The sequence below is a fragment of the Pyrus communis genome, chromosome 3, assembly GCF_041283825.1.
Source record: "Pyrus communis isolate YQ-2024b chromosome 3, ASM4128382v1, whole genome shotgun sequence".
NCBI lineage: Eukaryota > Viridiplantae > Streptophyta > Magnoliopsida > Rosales > Rosaceae > Pyrus > Pyrus communis.
The window spans coordinates 5,483,333-5,498,895 of NC_142567.1; the positions used below are offsets into that span (position 1 = coordinate 5,483,333).

General features: G+C 37.7%; 2 protein-coding genes across 5 annotated transcripts; both read right to left on the bottom strand.

The window, feature by feature from the left end:
• Positions 1-1,350: 1,350 nt before the first annotated feature.
• LOC137716382 (uncharacterized) lies at positions 1,351-2,915 on the bottom strand. The gene is made up of 2 exons (XM_068455828.2): positions 2,558-2,915; positions 1,351-2,019 (listed from the first exon to the last, which is right to left on the bottom strand). The coding sequence occupies exons 1-2, from the start codon at positions 2,793-2,795 to the stop codon at positions 1,631-1,633; spliced, it is 627 nt and encodes a 208-aa protein (XP_068311929.2). The 5' UTR covers positions 2,796-2,915; the 3' UTR covers positions 1,351-1,630.
• A 271-nt stretch (positions 2,916-3,186) lies between these two features.
• Positions 3,187-5,285, bottom strand: LOC137716070 (uncharacterized). 4 transcript variants are annotated; one of them, XM_088690747.1, is made up of 3 exons: positions 4,784-5,285; positions 4,222-4,293; positions 3,187-3,396 (listed from the first exon to the last, which is right to left on the bottom strand). In XM_088690747.1, the coding sequence occupies exons 1-2, from the start codon at positions 4,979-4,981 to the stop codon at positions 4,237-4,239; spliced, it is 255 nt and encodes an 84-aa protein (XP_088546873.1). In that variant the 5' UTR covers positions 4,982-5,285; the 3' UTR covers positions 3,187-3,396; positions 4,222-4,236. The 4 variants fall into 4 exon arrangements, with proteins under 4 accessions (XP_088546873.1, XP_068311564.1, XP_068311565.1 ...); XM_068455463.2 differs by having other exon boundaries at positions 3,187-3,430; XM_068455464.2 differs by lacking the exon at positions 3,187-3,396 and adding an exon at positions 3,423-3,550.
• Between the last annotated feature and the right edge of the window lie 10,278 nt (positions 5,286-15,563).

Genomic DNA, 15,563 nt, shown 5'->3' on the forward strand with positions numbered 1-15,563 from the left:
TTGAAACAAGGGCAAGAACAAATATGGTTACAAAAATTGAACCTTGTATTACAAGCTGAATTTTTTTTACTGGACAGTAGAGCCTTTCGACACTGCAATATGACGTGAACATCCCCACATAAGTTACATAAGTTTTGTTTCGGATGAACGCATACATACAGATTGTTATCACTTTTTCATAAAATTACAAGTTTTTTTTTTTTTTTTTAAATGGAAAAGCATCCGCCATATATTGCATTTTTACAACCCAAAAACACTTGCAACTTTTTCTTCAAAAAAATATAGTGAGAAATGTTTATGAAGGTGAATGTCGAAAGAAATGTATTTGAACCTTCCAAAAGTAATTTCAATCAAACCCTTGTATCGGAAATCAGGAGCTATTGTGTAGATAAAAAGTTGGACGCTTGACGTGTATTTTGGTGTTTATATAAGCTATTTGCCACAGTTATGAGTCAAAACAGTCCCGCCTTCAATCCAACTCAAAATAGAATGTCCCACAAATGTTAGCTCAAAATCACGAGAATAACTTGTATGAAAGGAGGACATCAAGACGACTGTCCCGAACTGACCACATGTGATTGAAAAATTTCAAACACATGACTTTATGTTATCAGTCCGAGTCTTCAAGATACATAAAAAAATATCTAACAAGTTTGAAAATAAATTATGAAAGCAAAATTGAGACGAGGGGAAAGCTTTTTCATTCGGACGTGAGGAGAAAGACCTATTGAAGCATTAACATAAGTTTATTTTCATTATCAGAAATATTGTAAAATGGAACGGCAATGTTTCAAAAAAAGTAGGCGTACGATGAACAAAAAGTTTGCGCTCCTCTTTTACAAGAAATTTTTCAATGTGCTTCAAGCACGATCTGATATACCAAGTGTAATAACACAATTGGTTGAAAACTTGAAAATGAAATTTGTGACCAATTGTATAGTGAAACTTGATGTATCGAGCCAAGTTGTCAACACACTGAAAAATCTCTCTCCCCTCATCACTTGGCTAGCCCCAAGGCTCGGGTTAAGTAGAGTTTTTAAATGTCTGTTGGGTTAGGAGTTTACGAGAACCGTTAATCAGCGATATAGAACTAGTTAGCTTCAATTTATGAACGTACTTGACGGACAAGGATTGTCTGCCCTCTCACTTCCGGTGTCCTCCTGTTTTGTGTGGTCACGATTAAACCACATCAACATTTTATATTTTTTTTATAGAGATAATAAGATAAAAATGAATAGTAATATAAAATGTTGACGTGGCTTAATCGTGACTACACAAACAGGAGGGCACGGGAGGGCATCGAAAGTGGAAGGGTAGACAATCCTTGTCCGTACTTGACACTGCCCTCAATTTACAAACAAGGCCACTGGATTTGACAATGCAAAAGGCTGCTTTCTTACTAGTACATTAGCAGCACATATCATCTCGAATGCGCCACATCCAATGGACCACATCTCAAGTCTAGGGCGAGACCCCAAACAAAAGTTACAAAACGGATGCCGAAGCACACAGAGGGAATCATCACACAGAGCAAGCAAACCTATTCACAAAGCTTCAAACAAGGCAAATATTCATGACAGATAACGATCATCGCTCCACTTATATTATCCACTTAGTACCTGACACTTTTCTACTTCTTTGTTGGTGCCCCGCGAAAAGTGATTAGATCATCCAAGAATTGCCTGCCCATGAACTCCTTCATCATAAAGACTCTGATCACGTCTTCTGGTTTCTGATTTGCAACTGAAGGAATGTTGGCTGTGTTTGGTGACTTCAAATCCGCACTTGGCTTATCTAGCTGAACTTGCTCGTGTGATTTCCTGTATTCGCTGAGTTCTTTCTCCAATCTGAGTACATCGGCCTGCAATGCCTTCATAACCACTTCTAGCTCATGTACTTTCTTGTATTCACTTAACTCTTTCTTCAATCTGTGTAGATCAGCCTGCGTTGCCTTCACATTCTCTTCTTGTTTATCGGACTCATTTAAGTCACTGATTGATCTCTTAACAATTTTGTAACCTACACATCCAACTGCAAATTAGTCGATAACAACTGCAGGTAGACTAGTCAAGAAACCCGAATCAACATGTTACACCAGAGTTCTGAAGCTTCATGAAACCCAAACTTCCGAAAGTTTGAACAAAAGTTATCTACTTATCTGGGCACAACTCTATAAAGTAAGACAAACAAAATGGATTTGTGAACCGTTACTCGCCCCATCTCGTGCATGAAAAATTATCCTAAATAATGAATTATGGCTAATGACCAAGTGGGTGGGGAGGAATGCTACATGACTGCAGTTTAGCGGCGTATCCAAGTGAGCAAACCTAAAACCTCCCCACTTACAAGTGTGGATGAATGTACATGACTGTAGTGCCACATCCAACGTGTTTAAGACGACATAAACATTGAGTGTGTTCAAAAATCAACAATGTACAGTAACTAGGGCACGAAATCGACAGTGTAGAGTAACTGTTCAGATACTTACCTAAGACTAAATCGAGATAATCAATTTTCCAAAAAAATAAAAAATTTGAAAATGTCGAGGAAACAAAACCTGGGACGGTTTTGAGGCTCTCCAACGCTGTGTGTTTAGCGATGCTGGAGCTGAACCGGACGATCTTGGCCCGGCCTTCCGCGTCCCCCAAGCTACCCCTGACGGCGTTGTCGATTTGGGTAACGGCACCCGACCCGTAACCGTAAGCTGTGGAGCACACGTTTTTGACGGCCGTTAGACCCGGAGCGTTCCGTTTCAGCGAATCGGTTGTCCCGGAGATGTAATCGGAAATCCCCATTTTTCTCTGTAGCTCAAAGCTTCAGGCTTTCCTTTTCGTCTTGGTCGCTTTAAGAATTCTTACTTTTGGGGAAGGAAGTTTGGGACTTGGTTTTAAAGCCATTATTATACTTTGAGATCTGTGACGTTTCTTACGAATAATATAAAATTATGAAACGCTATGGTTACAGTATATTCATCCATGTAAAGAGCTTCGAGTTTAAGGTGCTTTTACAAAAAGCACTTTTTGGCCACTTGCTTTATTCAAAGTAGGGAGGCACTTCTATTTTGATGTACCGAACAAACAAAAATAAAGCATGGTTTAAGATGTGAAGAGATTCGAAAGTACAATTCTTTAGAATCACAAAACAAAACAAAACAAAAAAGAATTTAAATTCTTTCTCATCACCTCCTTGATGAATAGTCTCAATGGATAAAGTAACAAGATGAATATTACGAGAATCACAGAAAAAATGACGATGATGTTACAAAAATCGGGGACGTCAAGAAAAGATGTCCAAAGTTCATCGCGCCGATTCTGCTCTCTGAGAATTGCATCCATATGAAACCAAAGATTGCTCCAAGTAATTAACTCCAAAAGAATGGGAAATGGAAATGCCAACCTGATGATATAATCTCCAGTATCACTATCATACACTTCCACCATGTCAAGAGTATTAGCATGCCAAAAACGTACAATCTTCAGTGTGTGACGGAAAAGACCTGAACTCATGTCTTCTTATAAACATGGATATAATATATTCATGATTTGAGATTCTGCAGTGCAGTTGATTAACAAAGCAGAAGATCAACAGAAACTGCTTTACAAATACTGCATGAGGTTGAGAACAAATATAAAACACAATTGGTATAGCATATACGGACACAGTACTAAGCGATCCAAAAAGGCAAGGAAGGTCGTAATACGAGGATGTCTTCCAACTAACATAAGAAGGTCCCCAGACAAAGCACAATGGCTGAACTGGGTGTGCTCCTACCCAAAGTTGCTAGTTTGAATAAGGGTTTTCTGCCTAGAACGAACAGTAAAGTCATGCATATATTTGCCGTAACAACCTAAACATTTTTTTAAAGCAGTCTTTACATCAAACCGCGATTACATTTCTAATTTCATGCAGGGTTTACCCCTATCCCTCATTGGGAAGAACGTGAGGCTCGCTGAAAAAATCTATGAAACGTATGAGATCCAAGTGAATGGTTTAAAACAAAAGGACCTTTTAATACATAAGGAGCTAGTAAAAGTCATGATTTAACAGTGTATACATCATTCTATACACATCAAAAACAACAAACAGTTAAACTATTTGTCAACCAGCTTCGAACAGAACACTGCAAATAAGGTAACCCTAGTCGTTACATATACTCCACAGCAAAAGTAATTACAATATCTAACTCCACAAGATATAACATTAACTGGACCTGACCACTACCATGAAAGGTTGAGTTCACATAGACAGCCCGGCGAAAAGCAACTCCAACTCCTGTTCTTGTGATGCGGTTCTCTGGCATACAATGAAGACAGAAGATATCAAATACTGAAATCAAATTCATTTGTCTTCTAACTCTAACCAGAATCATATAGAAAACACAAGATTCCATATTGCATAGCAAAGCAAACTAGTAATTAACCAAAAAATTAGTCAAGCAAGGGCTCATTTGATAACCATATCGTTTTTAGATTTCATCTTTTGACCCACAAAATCAAAACTAAAAGCCAAAACGACGTTCGAGTTTTTGTTTTCATATAATCTCCTTCGTCCTTCTGCATTCCTCATTTCTCCCACATACTTTTCCCTCCATCTCTAATACAAAAAATGAAAACCTAAAACTCCAAATGAAATGGTTATCAAACGGACCCTAAATGAATTTTTCGTGTGGGTGTTGGGTTTAGTTGATTCTCATTGGCCTAAACAATAAACCCATTGGATAGCAGGCTAAAGTTAACAGCTAAATTACGCTATATATAGTACTGAAAATTCAATGTTTGTGCACCTGAATGGACAAAAGCTGGAGAATTTTGTTGAGAACCCGCAACCGGTGAGTGACGTAAGTGCTGTTTGCAGGCAACTTCTGCATTCTCTTCATTTCTTCGTGCACGGACGCCTCCTTCTCCCCATGCCCCATTTGCTTCCATCGAGATTCCGGTTGGGCACCGCCGCCATCTTCCATGGTCACATCAGGCGTACTCATGCACTTTGATGGATCAATTTTCAAGAAAACCCTCGAAATTGATATTCTTTGGAAAGCAAATCTAGGTTATTGGGCGGACACACAAAATTGAAATTTCAATTGAAAACCCCCAATTTCTCACTGTTTACCCTGTAGATTAGAAACGTATTTCACTGATTTTCTCGGGAACCAAACAAGATCGCGATTCGGAAAAGATGTAGGACAGCGAGATGAAAACGCAAAACCCTAAAACAAAAACGCAATAACAGACTTTTTCGCAGTGGGGAAGACAAGGGATTTGATTTTATTCATTGACCAAAACGCGTTGTCGTTTGTTAGTATCAGCAAAACGTCGAATGATTTAGCAAATTTCGCTTTGGACGATGTTTTTCGCTTTGCCGTTTTCTTGTTCTGTACTCATTTTGTTTTCATTTAAGGAAGAGCTCTTGAACTTAGGAAGAGAATCCTCCTGACCATAAAATTCAGACTGTTTAATTTTAATCCAACGGCTCTAAACAGGAGATCTCCTAAAACGTTATAATAATTGTAACCGTTAGATTAAAATCGAACGGCCCGAATTTCATGGTCAGAAGGATCCTCATCCTATGCTCAGGAGATGATCATCTTCCTTCATTTAACATCATCGAAGGAGAGTCAGAGAATTCTTTTTAGCCTTATAGCTCTTCAAAAAATTATATTTTAAGAAACAATGTCAAGTCATATTTCATACTATCCCTAATCGAATTGGCTAAATGATCATAGGCCAAACATAGCTCTGTGACAAAAAACCATCTTTAACCAAATGGGCCAAAAGGTTATAGGTCAAATATAAATTATTATTTTAATTGAATTAATATAGTTAATTAAATTAAACTACCATATTAAAATAAATTTTTTGAACATATTGGAAGATTATTGAAAGAGGTGGCCATTTGAAAATTATTGAAAAAATTAAAGGAAATATTATTGGAAGAGAATATAATGTGAAGAATTGAAATAAAATAAGGAAAAATAGTATGGAATTGTAAAAAGATGTGAGAAATAGTGTAGGAAAAAAATTCATCCACCAAAAAAAAAAAGGCTTGGGCTAAAAAAAATTCGTCCAAAAAAAAAAAGTGGGCTGGGCTCATCGGGCTAGTTGGAGATGGCCAGCCTACTGGCCTGACTTGGTGGGTTTGGCCCAGTGGGGCCCAAAAGCCTTTTGGTCTAACTCTTGGTTGGAGACGTTTTCGTGTTATTTCGAGCTATTTTTAACCCTATGACTTTTTGGCCGGATCAGTTGGAGATGACCTAACGGTTTGAAAGTTAATAGTTATGATTTGGATTTAGGCAATTTTTATTTTAGTAATTTACGTTGTTAACTTAGTTTGTGAAGATCGATTTGGGATGTCTCGGCCAAATTTATAATTCAATAATTTTGTTTGTGTTGTGACCTATATTTAACTGATAGGGGAAGGGGTCGGCGACACTAAGAGAGAAGAGAGAGAGAAATGTGTTTGTAAGGTTGTGTAGAGGAATGTATGTTATTCTCCCTACGCAATGTCTTTATTTATAGTAATAAGGGAGAGAAGAAATCCTTCATCCCCAAATAATACAAGTCCATATAGGAAAGAATAACTAGAATAAAATATAATCTAAGATTTACACAACCACACTTAAACTAGAAGTTTACAACACTCCCCCTTGAGTGTGTTACTCAAGTAGATTCGGCATCATGTAGAAGTTGTGGAAGTCGACTCGTCAACATTGATTCTGGGAACACACAATTCTCAAATAAGGTAGAAACTTGCATAATGAAGTAAGTCTCACAAATAACCCTATGGCTATGGTAAAAACCCCGAGTAAGGACAAAATCCATAGTCTAAGGAAAAATGCGTGAGTAATGCAAAGTCAAATGAAACATCTACGGGATGTCATCAGGGATGTGATCAACCCAAGGTGGGTGCCGCGTTAAAACCTAGTAAGGTAGCAAAAACCTAGTGGAAAAAATGCTCCTAATCGTAGGGAAAAAGAGTACATTAAGATCAAGCAAGTATGCTTCAGGATACTCCCCCTGAGCTTGACACAACTCCAAAGAGAGCTAGTAATGTTACAACTTAGAAAGTTTACGCATACCAATTCCTTGAACAAGCTTTTGAAACATCATCTTCAGTAGTGATTTAGTGAAGAGGTCAGCCAAATTGTCTTGTAAACGGAATTGCGTGACTTCAATCTTTTAATGCTCTTGTTGTTGATGTGAGAAGAATAACTTCGGCGTAATGTGCTTGGTGTTGTGTGAGGACTTGTATTTTCAAAAATAATTATATATAATTATGTGTTGTATATACTTATTAATTTCAAAAAGTTTTGTATTACTTCTTATTTAATCGTTCATTCCTTTATTTCATTTTTCTATACTCTAATTTACTATTATTTTGAACCAAATAAGTTCAGTACACCATTACGGTAGTATTTGAACTATATATTTATATTATTCATTTTCTTTCCATTTACATTATTTTATTAAGTTGTTTGTTCTATTCTAATTGGGCCAAAACCATAGCCAAATAAAGGGCTTTTACATCATTCCTACCGATAGCTTTTAGGCGGTGTAAGTTTGCTTGGTCTAATCTCACCTTCCTCTGTGCCGACTTCCCTCTCCTATAAATAGAATGTTATTGCTTTGGTTTTCTTCACTGGCTAGATGAAACGTTTTCTATTGGGGTCTACTCTTTCTCAGGTTTAAAGAGTTTTCCTTTTCTAGGTTTTCATCTTAGTTATTTGCCTCATATCTTTGTATGTTATTAATAAATTATAAATGTTTGTATCTAAACTAAAAAGGGGCTGATGGGCATCGTTATGCATATGTATTTGAATTCAATCATACTGCTGATTTAGTTTTATAGAAAAGTCTTTCTATTCATGTTGTTATTTAGTGATAGCCTCTTATGTTCTGTATTTCGCATGTTACATAACAATACCATGTTGATTCCTATTCTTGAAAAGGCACTGAACTTTAGGAGACTTGGATGCTGCTCTATTGCAAAGAGAATAGTCGAAGCATGTACTGCATATATATATATATATATATATATATATATATATATATATATATATATGTATGTATATGTATGGATGTATGTCTATTGTTAAATGAATAAGCATGTTGGTAAATGGTTTTATGTACAGTTTAATTTATACATATTACTTGAATGGTTTTGAAGGCAAAAGACTTTTGAATAAGCACTATACATGTTTGCTATATACGAAACTATTTTGTACAATATTATAGTCAACCAAACGACTTTTGAATTGAGTAACGTGGAACTAATGAGTTTTAAGTGTGTTAATTAGTATTAAAGTTCATATAAGGCATTTGGTAATTTTCTTATACTTGTGAATATGACCTTATCACAATTGTGGTTTCTTGTGTTATTATCTCAGAGCAATGCTTTGAAATCCAGGTAGGGGAAATATGGCAGACCTTTACGGATATTGGCTTTATTAAATTTGCTGAAGCATTATAGTATTATTATTGATCTTGTTGGTTGATTAATGTGATCTAGTTTGCTAATTGGATATAAATACTGCTTTTGGGTGTTTACTTGTTATTGATTATTGAATTGTTGTTGAAATGCTATTCGTTGAGAATATACTGTTAGACATGTGAAAGATGAAATGACATTATTTATGCATCATTCATGATGTGTGAGAAGTGGTTGGAATTTCGGTGTTAAGGAAGGAATTTTGAAAATGGGGGTAGTTGGAAATGATCTTTTGTGTAGTTGAGCCAAACTCTTAGCAGGTACCAGGTCTCAAGTAAGCCCACAGTGCACAGATTCTTTAAGGGTAATTCGGGACTGACGACGAAGAGTTTAGGCAAGATGACTACCAAAAGGGGAAATTGGGATGATTGAGTTACAGGGGGTTAATTTGTATATTAAAACATTCGAACCACCACTGTAGAGGTAAAATGCATGGTATGGGACGTGCAGGTTCACGTGTTTTATTATATGAATTAACGGGTAAAGATGAAGAGTATTGCATTGCACTCATGCATTATTATCAATAATGATTTGATACTTCATTACGTGATTTTGTGACACGTAATTTAATATTGTCAATTTACTGTGATAAGGTTATGTCCCTACTGAGCTTTGGAAAAACTCACCCCTCTATTGTTATGCAGGTTTATGAACTAAACAGTCAAAAAAGGTAGACATGATGAGATCAGATTAAGTGTGAGGATATAATTTGTATTTATTTATTTTAGTCTTGTAAGGAATCATGAATTATTTTTATAAGAGGAATTTCATATTTTCTCACCCAGTTTCACTTTCCTTTTATTTAATTTTATTTTCAGCTCTCACGCCAGATTTGGGTTCGAGATTTTTTTTTCCTATTAACCCCAGGTCCGAGGCGTGACATGTTCTCCTTTGATATAATCCTTCTTGAGCTATTTCAATGTATGCTACTTTGTCTTCAAAAATCGTCATCGGGACATCAACGACGACATAAAGATCGCATGAGCTTCAAATATGGCCTACAACTGCTCTCAACCAAAAGCATTCTCGAGTTGCTTAATGTAAGGTGAGAATTTCAGCATGGTTAGACAAAATGGCAACTAAGGTCTGTTTAGTTGACCTCTAAGAGATTGTGATGCCTCCAATAGTAAAGACATAACCTACTTGAGAACGCGCCTTGTGCGGATCAGATAAGTATCATGTGTCGGCATAACCAACAAAGCAAGAATGGACTCAAGATAAGGGGGTGCGGTATTGCTCAAAGATCCATAAGGATAAAAGAAGCCAAAATCTGAAGTACCCTTAAGGTAACAGAATATGCCTTTAACACTAGTCTAGTGTCTGCGTGTTGATGCATTACTGTATCTTGCCAAAAGATTAATAGCGAAGGAAATGTTGGGCTTAGTGCATTGAGCTAAGTATAATAAAGCGTCTATCGCACTTAGATAAGGAATTTTAGGCTCCAAAATTTCTTCATCATCTTCATTCGGACATAAGGGATCTCGTTTTGCATCTAGTGATCAAACGACCATAGAAGTACTCAAAGGCTTTGCTTTATCCTTATTAAAGTGATGCAACACTTTTTGGGTGTAGTTCGATTGATGTACTAAGATTTCATCTGAACGGTGCTCTATCTCGAGGCCGAGACAATATCGAGTCATTCCTAGATCTTTCATCTCAAATTCCGACTTCAGGTGCACGACAGTTCTCGCAAGCTCTTCAGGAGTTTCGATGAGATTCATGTCATCGACATACACTGCAACAATCGCAAAGTCAAAATGTGACTTCTTGATGAACACACAAAGGCATAGTTCGTTGTTCACATCCCTAACTAGTCAAATACTTGCTCAGACGGTTATACCATATTCTTCCAGATTGCTTCAAATTGTAGAGTGAACGTCTCAGCCGAATTGAGAGCTTGTTCCGAGATTTGGAAATATTTGAATAAGTTTTGTCATAGTCAATCCCGGGGCATTGTGAGAAGCCTTATGTAACAGGATGAGCTTTGTAATGCATAATTTCGATATTCTCCTTATGCTTCCAAGCGAAAACTCACTTGTAGCCAATGGGCTTCACATGTGGAGAAGTAGGAGCTACATGTTAAAACACCTTACGTTCTGCAAGCGAATCAAGTTCGACTTGGATTGCTTATTTCCAGCTTGACCAATTAGTTCTACATCGACATTTATCAACGGAGCGGGGTTCAATGTCATTGCTCAACATAATGTTAGTAGTTATTGCATATGTTAATACATCGTCAACGATCATCTCATTTCTACATCAAACATCATCTAAGCTAGCATAATAGACCAAAATCTCTCAGGAGGTGGATTTGACTCTTCAATGATGCTTTCATAATCAAAAATTTCCTTATGAGTTGGATAGAATGAGTAAGCGACAATCGGATTCACAGTAGGCTATTTAGGTGCCTGTATCGTGGGTTTCCTCTTTCGAGGGTGTGAATCCTTTGAATCAAAAGGTCTGCCATGCTTGTGTGTAGGGACAGAGGATTGGCTAGCCACTAATGTACGTGGATTAGCTAAAGTGGCGTCGTACATTTGGTACATCTATCTTTTCAAACACATTCACAACTGGAATACGTGATCTTGTCACTTGTGCTAGATCAGTAAAAGCATCTAGCATGCTCTGAGTTATACTCTGGAGATCTATTATGCGATGTGTAACGACCTGTTTGGAAAATTACGTTTTAATTAATTAAAATTACTAAAATACCCCTAACTATATGAAGGTTGACTTTCATTGACCTTCGTTCGACGACATGATGGAATTTTTCTTATATTTTATTATAGTAGTACTTGTTGATACAAATGCATAGGCATGATCGAAAACGAATTCAGAGTTAAAACGAAGCTTTTACGAATTTTTGAACGCAAGGGCATTTTGGTAATTTCACAAGTGGAGATATTTCACCACTGTTGGACCTTTACATCGGTGATACGTCGCACCCACTGTTTGGTGCCCCTTTTCCTTTCCTCTCCCTTGATCTCTGGAACTCTCTCTCACTCTTTATTTTTTCTCTCTCGGCGTCATCCTCTACAGCGAGGCCATACACACACACACACACACACACACATATACCTACATACACACAGGCATCATGAGGACCTCACCATCATCATTATCATCTGGGCTTCCTCTTCTCTCTCCCTCCCCTTCGATCTCCTTATCGGCACTGTGCATGTGATCTTCGACGAGGTAAGTTCAAAACACCCCTAAATCTTCTTGGATCATGCTTAGTATTGTGTTTAGATAGTGTTTGAGGCGTTATGGTAGGGTTTGAACACCGAAATAACTCGAGAAAAACATTTTTCAGTTTTTCGGCAAGGTTCACGACAGTTGTTGGCTATTTTCGGCTAACTCTAACGACGGTCAACCCTTAGATTGGTAAATACTTGTTCTATTCTCCCTTAGCTTCATTTTGGTTTAAAAATCATTGTAAACGATGTAGTTTTGACCCCAAAATGGAGCTGGGAAATTTTCCCGGCCAAAAATCTGGCGTTCCCCTTCGTTGGGTCCGATGACCCCTCAAACTAATCGGGTTGACCTGACTTGTAGCCCAGAAAACCCAGCCCAATATTCGGTTTAAACCTTTGGGTCAGATAGCCCAATAACCTAAGCCTAAACTCAAACCCTGGCCCAGCCCAATCCAATCCAGGCCCAAATCCAAACCCAATAACCCTAACCCGACCCAAACCACCAGACCCAAGCCCAGATCTGATCCAAGTCCGACCCGACCCAGGTTTGATACCCAGACCCCTAGTCGGCGTGTGGGTCTGTATGTTGGCCTGCGTGAAGGATCGTCTGAGCCGGTACGTGGAGCACACGCGTATCCGTCGAAGATATTATGCTACGCCGTCGACGACTTTTCGGGCCAATTTTTCGACGACTCATTTCGGCATGTAGCAGAGCATGGGGGAACCCGAGGTCTCTCCTTAGGTTTTTCGACGTGCCGAGTCCGAATCCACTGTCCGTTTTCCAAAATTCCATCATTTTAGTAGAGTTTTATTACATGTACTCTCTTTGTGTTTAGGTGCAACGGAGGGAAACGATCCAGTCCATCCTAGTTCAAGCGGCTCTCCGATAGTAGAATACTTGTGAGTGGACCCCTTCTAAACTTATATGTTTTTTATAAAATATTAGTCTAGCATGCATTGCATATTTTATGAATGAAGCATGATTTATAATATATGTTACAGATTTTCAAACTTATGATTTATTTATATTGCTTTTATGGAATAATTATGATTTATCGGATTTATATATTACTAAAGGCTATGAATCATTGGATTTTCGTTTATGAAATTCTATGGATTCACGTATAAGTTTATTATGGGTTTATGAATATGATTTGCCATGGATTTATGAGACAAGGTTTAAGCTTTTGAACTCCTATGCTTGATACAAGTTTGGAGATATGTTTTTGGTACTTATCTAGTATGTTATCATACGACACATCCGCACACCATGGGTATAGCTATCTATAGCCATAGGACATGGATAATGAGGATGAGTGATATATGATATTGTTGAAAGTAGTGTCAGATAGTTTCACTAGCCACAACTAGTGTTGGTGTGGATGTTATGCAATTTTATACAGTTTCACCTCCGGGTGATGGATAGGTTACTTAACTTCACCTTCGGGTGATGGACAAGTTATACAGCTTCACCTTTGGGTGGTGGACAGGTACTGCCTTCGGGTAACTATGATGCCCCTAGTTAAGTACATCACAAATACGATTTACAGATGTTTTACGAATGTTTTTACTTGGCATGTTAGGGTTTTTATAAAACCTATATGTAGTATTATATATGTTTTCAAAACAGGGTGTTATTATGTTCATAAATAAAATGTTTTCATATTATTAGTATTATTATAAACTTTGGTCCACTCACCTTTTTTGTTTTTGCACCTCCTCAGGACATAGCGACGAAGAGTATGACCCGAGCTTAGAGGTTTTTCCTTACCAGTGATCCTGCTTCTTCTATTTACGTATGGTATGACCATTCTTGACTCGATGCTCACCTTTCTTTAACACTCTGTTTATTGGTATGCTCTAGACATATTACATCTTTTACTCCGGATTTGTAATCGTTGATCTTTCTATTTCATTCATGTGGATTTTGCATCATTATTATTGTCACTTAGCATTTATTGTTCCGTATCATTCGTGTTTATTTATACACTTAGGGCTTTCGTCAACCTTGAGTGTGGCCCACACGTGCCATTCAGGTGTCATTTGGATATTTGGGTTGGGGCATGTCATTTTGGTATCATGCACTTCAGTTCCAGACAGAGTGGTGTGGGGATCTAAATGTGACAAAGTGGAAGTCGTTCACAATAATTCACGTCGTTCATCAGGAATGTTGACGTTCTTGTCTCCCCCTAACGACGGGAAACGCAAATGCTGCCAGTTAAGTCTTGCTTCAGGCAAGAAGATGTCATTTTGGTGATCAAAACAATCAGTCAATGAGACCTAGAGTGCTTTTGGATCTTCCTCAGCAAGATACTCAGTTTGCAGGGCCTCATGAATATGTCTTTGGATGAAGATCATGTCAGTGGCTTTCTCAGCTTCACCAATCGGGTTGTCCGTCTCATCTTCAATGGTGGGGCATGTTCTTTGCAATGAGGTGGAGTTTCACATCATGGACCTACTTGAGGTAGTTCTTTCCATATACCTACAAAGTGGTAAAGTCGAGTTTGTTCAAATTTGACATGTTCCTTTCAAAAATAGATGGACAAGATGTGGTTAGTGTAATGGAGAAAAAAAATCAATCAATTCACATAAGAGTAGAACATTCAGATTCTAATAGACATGTATTGGTTTAAATTTGCATAGAAAAACTTCGGGTTTTCATGGGTGATGTTTTTAAGGAAAACTTCAGGTTTTCAAACAATGCATGTTTTTAGAAACTTCAGGTTTCGAAATAATTATGAACTTCAGGTTCATATGTTCTTGCAAACAAATGTAAAAATATGCAAATAGAACTTCAGGTTTATAATTATAATTGAATTTAATTATTTGGACTTCGGGCCAAATTTAAAATGTGGGTGAAAAAATATAAAACCTAAATTGTCTAAAAAAGTTAACAATTAAGCTCGTGGCCAAAAAATATGGGCCAAAGCCCATGGGTAGGCTGAGCAATTTTAAATTTGTGCGACCTAGGCCTAAAAAGCTAAATCTAGGTTTGAGATTGGGCTGAGAAGAACCAAAACCCAAAGGGCTATGTCTCTAGACCAGAAGAACAACACAGCCGTGTTCTGGGTGTGCTTCGCCGGAGAAGAACATCAGACATGTTGCTTATGGAGGCGATATGGGGTTATGGTTCACCGTAGAACCTCTTCCTAGGTGACGAGGAGTGAAAACTCGACGTCGACGAACCAAGAAACCCTTGGGTTCGAGTTAGGGTTTTCGAACTCCGATGAGATTACGAAAAATCTCGGCCACGATTTCGATGGGGATGACTTCATGTCGTTAGGAAAAGCAGTCGTGGTGGCTGTGCATGGCTACAAGCCATGCTTTTGTCAGAAAATCAATGGTGACGTTGGTGATGGCTCCATGGCCGCAGCTAGCTTGCGGGTTTGGGTTCAACGAATCTATTTTTTATTTTTTTATTCAATTCAATTGTATGCATATTCAATGTATAATTCAATGCATGGACATATATTTGATGCAATTCATGACAACATCAAATTCACATAATTCAATAATTATGGATATAATGCATACACAATTTATGTAAAATCTAAAATTCGAAAAACGTAAAGTTGGGTCATGCATTATGGTGAATGTTCATGCTATCAGGGCTACAAAAATATTGAGATAAAAACCGTTGTTTTGGAAGAACCTAACTGCATGATGATATTGGTGAACTGGTTTGATGCAGAAAACTTCCTCGTCAGACTCCTAAGCACAGCGGTATGAGCGTGTTGATAACGCGTTGTGCCCTATATTTAACTAACAGGGGAAGGGGGTCGGCGACACTAGGAGAAAAGAGAGAGATGTGTTTGTAGGGTTATGTAGAGGAATGTATGTTATCCCTCCTACATAGTGCCTTCTTTTTATAGTAATAAGGGAGAG